General features: G+C 32.7%; 1 protein-coding gene across 2 annotated transcripts; it reads left to right on the forward strand.

Annotated features, from left to right (window-relative positions):
* The first annotated feature begins 146 nt into the window (after positions 1-146).
* On the forward strand, positions 147-3,977 carry LOC116840627. 2 transcript variants are annotated; one of them, XM_032807572.1, is made up of 3 exons: positions 147-435; positions 551-819; positions 904-3,977. In XM_032807572.1, exons 2-3 carry the CDS (start codon positions 610-612, stop codon positions 1,723-1,725), a joined length of 1,032 nt encoding a protein of 343 aa, XP_032663463.1. In that variant the 5' UTR covers positions 147-435; positions 551-609; the 3' UTR covers positions 1,726-3,977. The 2 variants fall into 2 exon arrangements, with proteins under 2 accessions (XP_032663463.1, XP_032663454.1); XM_032807563.1 differs by having other exon boundaries at positions 149-435; positions 532-819.
* Positions 3,978-9,314: the final 5,337 nt, after the last annotated feature.

Raw genomic sequence — 9,314 nt, forward strand, 5'->3', positions numbered from 1 at the left:
CTTGCAAATGGTCTGTTCTTTTCAGCTTCACTGCTGAACTAGTGCATAAGTTAAAGTGAGACAAGTATATATTTTCTCACTCTAATTTATTGCACCAGTTCAGCAGTCAGGTGAAAAGAACAGATCACAAGATAGAATGACACTTGTAGCGTTGCAAGCATATAACGGAACGCACCTCATGAAGTAATATAACTCCACAACAAATCAAACAAATTTTTAATTTTTAGCACAATAAAACTAGTCGGGGGGTTAGATGGGGCTTGTATGAATGTCAATAAGAATCATATTCTTCATTTTTCTGTTAACTAAGATAATCAGAATGTTAATTTTGTAATTAATAATACACAAATACACGAGAAAGTCAATCATCAATGTGCGAAAAGTTTCAATAATCAATTGTCATTAAAATCTATTAGTAAAATCAGTATGTGCAAGGTGAATAATTCTATATTATTTATGCGTTTGTTTACTTCCTTTAGTTTTATGAAATAATATAATTTATGTATCTTAAATTTTCTGATATTCTTATAGATTGTTTTCTCAATTTAAGTGACAGCTGAACATACAATGTAGTGTAAACGTTAATATATTTACATTGTGAGCTGTGATATGGATGCAGACATATTAAGAGCAATATTAAGGAGCTCTGGTGATGCAGAAAATGTTACTGAGTCTGAAGATTATAAAAACATGTCGAGGGAAGTTGTACTTCAGTCTAATGCAATATCTGATACTTTATGTACATCATTGAGCAATCTTCTATGTTATAAAGTATCTAAACAAGCTTATCAACGTTATTCAGTTCGACTGTTGATAATTGTACGTTATATTTCTGTATCAATATACCAATTAGCATATTTTCTTCCTCATTGATTCTGTATTTCAATATGATTGATATTGCAGGATATCATAAGGAAATGGTGCAGAACTACAAGCAATTTTGATCATTTGCACGTCTTTACATCTGAAGAAAATAGCTTGAAGTTTATGGACACTCTCTTGAACAAGTATCTCACTGATGATATTCTGAGTGACTCTTGCTCAGATGATGCTCTGATATCTTTAACTACTGCTGTGATGCATCTGTCAACTGCAAATCCATTATTTATGCATCATTTGGACAAATTGCTTGTGAGACTTTCGCATTTGGAGACAAACGATAAAATCGAGAGATTGTTACACAATGCTCTAAACACAAATCAACACCTCAAACTATCTACGAAGGAAGAAATATACCTTTCGCAGAAGTCAAACTTGATAGAAGGACCTTTGCTGTACAGTTTCACTCGTATGTTCCCCGACGCGCATGAGGAAAATTGTGCAAAAAAACAGCATGACGAAAATCTGGATCGTTTATTAGCATTCAGCACAGAATCCATGTGTGTCTTCCAATTAATGTTCAGCTTCTTGAAGGAGCTGCTGGTTCAGTTGCAATATGCTCCCGCAGTCATGGACTTCATAAACTTGATGTTGAAGCGCGTAGACGCTTATTGCGAGAATCATGGTAAAGATATATTGGACCTTTATCCTAGGAGATTACGTTCCTGCGTGATCTTATTGAAAATAAAGCCCAATATTCACTCTACGCAAACCAGAGAATACACGCTGGAGACTGTGAAGCGAATTTTCTTTGAGAATAAGGACGCTGCCTTAATACTGATGTCTCACTTCCCTGAGTGGCTGGAACTTCTTTCGGCTTACATCACTAATAACGCGCCAAGTTGACCATCGTAGAGAGTAATGCCTCTCTTTGTTGTTATTCCAATCCAATTGTTATACAATATATATAATTGCCGCAAAAACGTTTATTTATGTTTCTACATTTATTATATAAATACTCTGAAATAACATTTTATATATTTTTTAAAGAAACACGACAGAACGTTAAAACAAACTTCTCCAAAAGAAGTCTAATCATATGGTTTACACTCTTTCAACTTAAACACTTTGGATTTGTATTTGTAGTGACATCTTAATGCTCCTCTCTCCTCGCCACAGGACTCAATTGATGACGTCAGAGATGAGAAAATATACAAAATAAAAATTATTGCAAAAAATACATTAAAATAAAGATATAAAATGATACTTGCAATCAATCGGGCATATCTGTAAAATAGTCCAAACGCTTTCTTTTTGCTCTAATAATCAATAAATTACCATAAAATTAATGTAAAATTAATGTACCTTCTTAACCTACTTTTCTTTATGATTTTGTTGTTTATTAAGTTATGATTGTTAGAACAAACAAAGTGTTCAGACTATTTTATACACCTGCTCGATCGATTGCAAGTGTCATTTTATGGATACATCTTTTTATTTTTATGTATTTTGCAAGAATTTTTAGTATGTGTATATCCCAGTAAACACAAAGTATCATCCATATTACAATGTCAGCAATTATATGGTATATTATATGGTATATTATGTAACTGTTACTTTGTAATATAATAAAGTTGAACTGACATTGTAATATCGATGATATTTTGTGTTTATTGGGATGTTTTCGCTCTTCTGACGCCATAAATCAAGATAATCGCTGCGAAGAGTTAGGAGCCTTAAGACTCTCGTTTATGATACTCCTGTTGTTACTATCGAACAAATTTGCGAGTAATTAATTATTTTCTTAATTATCGTTTTTAATTCACGATTAATGTAAGCTAATTTAATTGGAGACTGTTTAATTGACAATTGATTTCAACAAATTCAATCGAAGACTGTCCGTTGACAATTGATATGAGTGAAGAGAATTAGTGAACGTTTAATTAATAATTGAACTTGACAAATTTAATTAAAGACCGTTTAATTTTCGATTGAACTAGTAAATTCAATTAAAGGCCGTTTAATTGATGACTCATATGAACAAATTCAATTAATTCAGAATTGTAAAAATCGAAGATTGTTCAATAACGATTTATATGACCAGTGGCCTCTCTCAACATGAGTCCTATTTGGCACTTCTAGTCGGAATCATCGGCATCTTCTACAATGCCATGATTTTAATATAAATATATACAATCAATTGTATATCGTAATAAAATATTATATAAAACCAATTGTAATCTTGAGTAATCGAATGCTCATTGATTGAATTTGCTCATATCGATTATCATATTAAATGCAGGATTAATTTCTAATTAATCCTACAATTCTAAACAAATATACAAGTAAATTGTAAAGTCGTAGCTTACGAAAAAAATAAAAAAAAAACCATAGATATTTACGAGTTATCATATGTGACATACGGTCCGCATAAAATTGTAGATTTACTCATAAGTTCTTACGAGTCTTACGAAAACAAGTTACGAGTTTTACGATTTTGTGTAGAATTGCAATATAAATTAGCTATGTTCAATCATTAATTAAACGACCTTTATTTAAATTGCTGAATTAAATCGGTAATTGAGTAATTTTTAGTTTTCTTGAGTTATATCAATCGTCAATTGAAAGGTCTTTAATTGAATTCATTGAGATTAATTGTCAATTAAATCTATAATCATTGGCTCGAATCAATTGGCTCTCGATTAGTTGAACTGAAACATATTTGATCAAATTAATTACTAAATTGAGAAAAATTTAATCGATATTTTTACAGCTTTGCTGTGGAAGCACTCCAAAGTTGTATTGTCGCTTTGTGTGACAAAATACAAAATATATTCCGGGAATTTTTGAACGTCTTCGACAATCCATAAAGCGTCAATGCAAGACATGCGGAAGGAAATTATTTTCAGTAATTTTTTTCGTGATGTGTCCTTACCAAAGTCTGTTTTCGGACCAAACGTTTTCGGACCAACGTTCATATGATCCTTTCTTCATCTTTACGATGAGTAGAACATGCTCTTTTTGCGGCTTAATTAGCATATTAATGTAAATTTGTTATAAATTTCCGCTGAGAAGAAAGTCCAAATCTTTGGACCGTTTGGTTTCATTTATTGTATATATGTCTGAAACTAAATATACTATAATTTTGTTTGCATATCGATACAGGCTCTTATTTACCTTTGTGCATTTGTTAATTGGATATCCGGAGAGCCTTTGTTATTTCCGAGAAATGTTCTTAGAGTTTTCCTATATTTCTGACTGTATCATATGTAATTACCGTGAAACGTTTATAATATATATTCCTACATTTGATATATATAGGATGTCTGAAACTTTAAGACAGCCGTAGTGTACAAGTAAAACTTGACAAACTGAACAAAAAATCCTTTACTATTTTATAGGTAATCACATAGATATTTGAGTTGTGAATCAAAGAAGATTAGTGAATAATTACACGCAATTCTTCGTTAACTTTAATTAATAACTAAGAAATATTTGTGGTTATTTACAAAATGCTGGAAGACTTGACCTAATTTGGTTGTGTACATTAATGTACAAGCAGAAAACATATTGTACACATAACTATACTCACTAATTATTTTTAATTAAGGCTCCTGGGGAGTCGCATCATCCATCTCTTTTTAATGACGTCAGAAGCGAGAAAACGCATGCTAAAAATTCCTGCAAAATACGTCGAGATAAACAGATATATCCACAAAACGACATTTGCGATCGATTAAGTACATCTCTAAAATACTCCGTACACTTTCCTTTTGTTCTAACAATCAACAGATAATTATAAAATAAATGTGACGTGCAATCGTCTTTTCTAACCTAATTTCCTCATTATCTTGTCATATTAATTTTCCGATTATCTATTGATTTTTAGAACAAAAGGAAAGTGTACGGAGTATTTTAGAGATGTACTTAATCGATCGCAAATGTCGTTTTGTGGATATATCTGTTTATCTCGACATATTTTGCAGGGATTTTTAGCATGCGTTTTCTCGCTTCTGACGTCATTAAAAAGAGATGGATGATGCGACTCCCCAGGAGCCTTAATAACTCAAAATTTTACATAATTTGCAAAATAATATGGAACGTTTTCAGTTTGATAATTTTTATCTGCACACCACGGTTATGCCTCGAATTAATTCAGTGTATTAATCGATTAATACACTATGTATACAGATGTGTCCGTTAATTTGCTACCGAGCCATGGTGTATAGGTAAATGAAGTTAAATTAAATAGTCTTCTAGCATTTTATAAATAAGTAGATTCTTGATAAGTAGATAGTTGTTACTTGCAAAATGCAAGTAAAACTTGCAAATCTACAGATATACAACGGCATTAAGTATCGCCATCTCATATATATATAACTCAACAATCTTTTCTAATTAATAACTTAAAATTTCACGTAGTTGATAGACTAGCCGCAAAAATATAAAAAAATGTTTGTTCAGTTTGACCTGATCTACCTGTATCCCATGGCTCCGTAGCGCATTGTTGGACACTGTGTATGAACATTCTGAAATAAGAGAATTTGATATATCCCACACAGCAGAGGTATCCAAAATATATCATAGAGACATCCTAAAGATATATTTGGGATATGTGATATCTTCAAGATATCCCTATGATGTATTTGAGACATTCCTGCTGTGTGGGATTTTTCAAAGAAAGAGAAACACGACAGTGTTTGTACTACAGATAAGATTTTTATTCGTTCGTTTGGCCACAAAACACATATTAAAGAATGCATGTTTCGAAAAAAATGATGTGGCCACGAAAATAGTCGCAGACTCTCAACACCGTACTTTGAACACTCATCGCGTCTCATCGTGTCTTTAAAACGCACGTTTATAGAAAACATTACAAACAAATAATGTATCGCAATATTCGAAGTAGCATACTTAAAAAAAAAAAACAAGAAAAATAACGCCTTTCCGTAACCATGCACGCACGTATGGCGCGAGAAAATGAACGCCCTTGCATATGAAACGAACAGAAAACGTTTTTGCGGCATGGACTTTCAACAGAAACCATCCCAACGATCGTATGTACCGTTTTGCTAAATTAAGATAAACACAATGCGCGCTATATAAAATTCCAATCGGTACGGCTGCGAAGAATTACACCATAAGATTAAAGCTTATTATTATATAGTCAGATTCTTCCTAAGACTCCATTCTCTCGGACACCGTGCTTTTGCTGGCGATCACAGCGGAGCAGGACAAGGAGGTGGGTGCGACGGCAGCAGGGGTGGAAATGGATTTGACAGGATCGACGGAGTATGGTTTCGTTTGGCGTGGTAAGGACCTTCGTCTCTTCGGGAATTCGTGCTGCTGCTGTTGACCACTCTGACGTTTCTCCGTTTTGCCGTTGCCGTTGATGGACTTTGGCCACGCGACCTGTCGAAGCCCAATGCGTCAATGCGGATTATGTTATTATTGAGGATACGATTTCAACAAAAAATCGACGTTGAATAAATCGCGATGTAGTACGTAATTATTTGATTCGTTAAGCCTACTGGTCCTTCGTCGCAGAAATCTTGATTGATGACATCAGAAGTGAGAAAATACTCAGATAGACATATTTCGGTATATTATTTGTTTAGTGATTAACACAAGTACGCAAAGTGCATCTTCGTACAACAAGAATTCTTTTTCAGTATAGGTTTAGGATAGAGCGTATATTACAAACTAATATCTTGAAATGTACTATTTAAAAAAATCTCAAAAGATGCAAGATATCAAGAGGAGCATGAAATAATAATATTAACATGATAATGAAATATTTCTTTCAAGATTATTTCAAGACCAATTTTGATTTTTTAAATATAATTATATAATTTTCTCTAAATAAATCGATTCCTCAAGTCATTCTAAATATAAAAGTACTGCAGTAAGATAACAAGTGTGTGAATACTTTCTGACAATACCTATAAAAAATTTTTTTACAATAAAAAAAGGTATTTTTTATTTATATTTATGTCAATTTACAGCACTTAACTTACCATTAAACTTTTATTCGAACAATTTTTTTCTATCTCCTTTAATTTAAGAGTAATACACGAAAAAGTAGAATCGTCCTTTTTACTTTAAGAGTGTAAATCATACCTTTAAATAACGATAGGATACAAATGGAATATACCGTTATTCATATATCGATTTACTCTATATACTCACAAAAGAATATCAAAATTAAAGAGTTCGGGTTCGCGGTGTTTCCTTGTGAGATATTTCATATTTTGTGCTTATATTTCTTTCAACATAAAAAATTAAATATTTTATAAAGTATTCACTTTTCCATGATATCATCTTAATACTTTTGTACGTCGAATGACGAGTGGAATTAATTGTTGTGAAGAAAATGAAGGAGTACTTAAAAAAGTTTTCATTATAGATGCATCGGTGCACCAATATACAAATATTAATATCATCAATTAACAAAAATAAGTATATGTTAAGCATATTGTGCTTGGCAAATTTACAATAGCATCACAAAACATAAAATATTAAATGTTCCATATCTATGCATGCTATGTTCAATATCTGTCTATCTTAGTGCACGCTAAAATTGTTTGCAAAAAATACGTTAAAATAAAGAAATATACCCATAAGGTGACACTTGTAATCACAATCGGACACATCTGTAAAATAATTCGAGCACTTTCCTTTTCGCAATCCACAATTAATAAATTATCGTAAAATTAACATAACGTGTAATCAATCCTTTTAGTCTATGTTTTTCTATGATTCTATAATTTTACGATTTTGTATTGATTTTTAAAGTAAAAAGAAATTGCTCGAAAATTATTTTACAGATCTGCTTGACTAATTGCAAGTGTCATTTTGTAAACATATTTTATTCCAACATATTTTTAGCATGCTTTCTCGCTTCTGATGCTGTGAATCAATCCAGATAGCACAAAATATTTTATGAATATTCTTATAAAATACGAATTTAATTCTTTTAATTCCAGAATATTCGAATCGGATATTCTATGAATATACGTACAATATTGTAGACACGGAGATTCGTATATTTATAATAGAATAGTTCTTAGAACATTCGTAAGATTTATCTACTATGCATATGCAATGCATTCTTGTAACTGAAAAATTTTCCAGTCCACAAGATCACCACAACACAGCACAAGATCTCCCAGGAGATGTCCTGGGAACGTTCTTAGGACGTAAGGATGTTCTCAGAACGTCTTTAGGATGTCCTGTGGAGATTTATGCTGTTTGAGAAATATTCCAAATAGTATTACGCATTTATAGCTTAATAAAGAAACATATCTATGAAAATGAAATACTAAAGTTTTTTCTTCATAATTCACAAAAGCAACATTAATGTGATTAATTTACATTTTGTAAATATTCTGTGAATATTGTAAATATTCATAAAACACTTACAGTTGTGTAATTCGAATATTCTATGAATATATTGTGAACATATAATAGTATTTTTAGAGAGAGAGTACATTCATAAAATGTACTAAATTTCATTACAATATATAAATTCATTACACATTCTTTACGAACATTACACTAGTGTTCGTAAAAAATATTTACAGATCAATTACGGAATATTTCTGTGCTATCTAAGAAGATGGCCGCAGCGAGGAAAAATAGGAGCCTTGACGGAAACAACGTTTTTGAACTTCCAACAAATAACTTAAATAATCAATAAAGAGAATAAATAAAGGCGAGCGAATGAAAAGAGAAATTGAATCAAAAGCAAGTAGAAATGGAGTACACAGAGAGTTGTAAAGTCGCGCGAGAACTGAAATAAAATTGAGAATAAAAAATCGGAAAAAGGATGAGTCCACGGAATTCACGGATTGTCGCGCGAAACGCAAAGATCCAGACGAGGACGTAGTTTGAAGCTCCGGATTCGGAAATCCAGATCGTGGGTCATCATGAACAACCCGATTGATGTAACTCTTTTGATTTAATCGTTCTGTCAAAGATTTCCAATTTAGCTTGTCGTAACAAAAGTAGATGAAATTCTCACGCAGTCCGCTGTTACACATTGCGTGCGAAGCATCGCCCGCGGCTTAAAGCGTAACATTGGTACATCTCGTCGTATCGTGCTTCTCATACGACGAAAGGACAACGTTCTTGCCTCCCTGACGTCCTTTCGCGATGACGCGGCCGTTGCAGGGGTCGCGCGACTCGAAACAACTTATTTTTATGCGCCGTAATTGAAGAAAGGGTTTGGGGGTGAGTGCCGAAGAGCTTTCTCTCCCTCTCTCTCTCTCTCTCTCTCTCTCTCTCTCTTCCACTGCGCTTTTTTTCTATACATTTCCGGCCAATTCTAATAAGGGGTGGATGGTGTGCTTGGAGGGTGTTGGGATAGGTGGATTCTTCCCCGCTCGCTTCTTCATTCGATGAGAGTGTCCGGGTGAAAGCATAGACAGTAGAAATGTTATAAAATGAAATGCTCTGTTACCTTGTAAAACGTGTTACATTTAACATCGAGGCGA

Source organism: Odontomachus brunneus, unplaced genomic scaffold, assembly GCF_010583005.1.
Source record: "Odontomachus brunneus isolate Ranch 3 - 2012 unplaced genomic scaffold, Obru_v1 Obru_scaffold_001, whole genome shotgun sequence".
Classification (NCBI taxonomy): Eukaryota; Metazoa; Arthropoda; class Insecta; order Hymenoptera; family Formicidae; genus Odontomachus; species Odontomachus brunneus.

Excerpts from the sequence above, each read along its gene's own strand:
- LOC116840627 (XM_032807572.1), top strand. The coding sequence starts at position 610 with ATGGATGCAGACATATTAAGAGCAATATTAAGGAGCTCTGGTGATGCA. Across the intron at positions 820-903 it reads CAGTTCGACTGTTGATAATT|GATATCATAAGGAAATGGTG; the intron begins GTACGTTATATT and ends TTGATATTGCAG.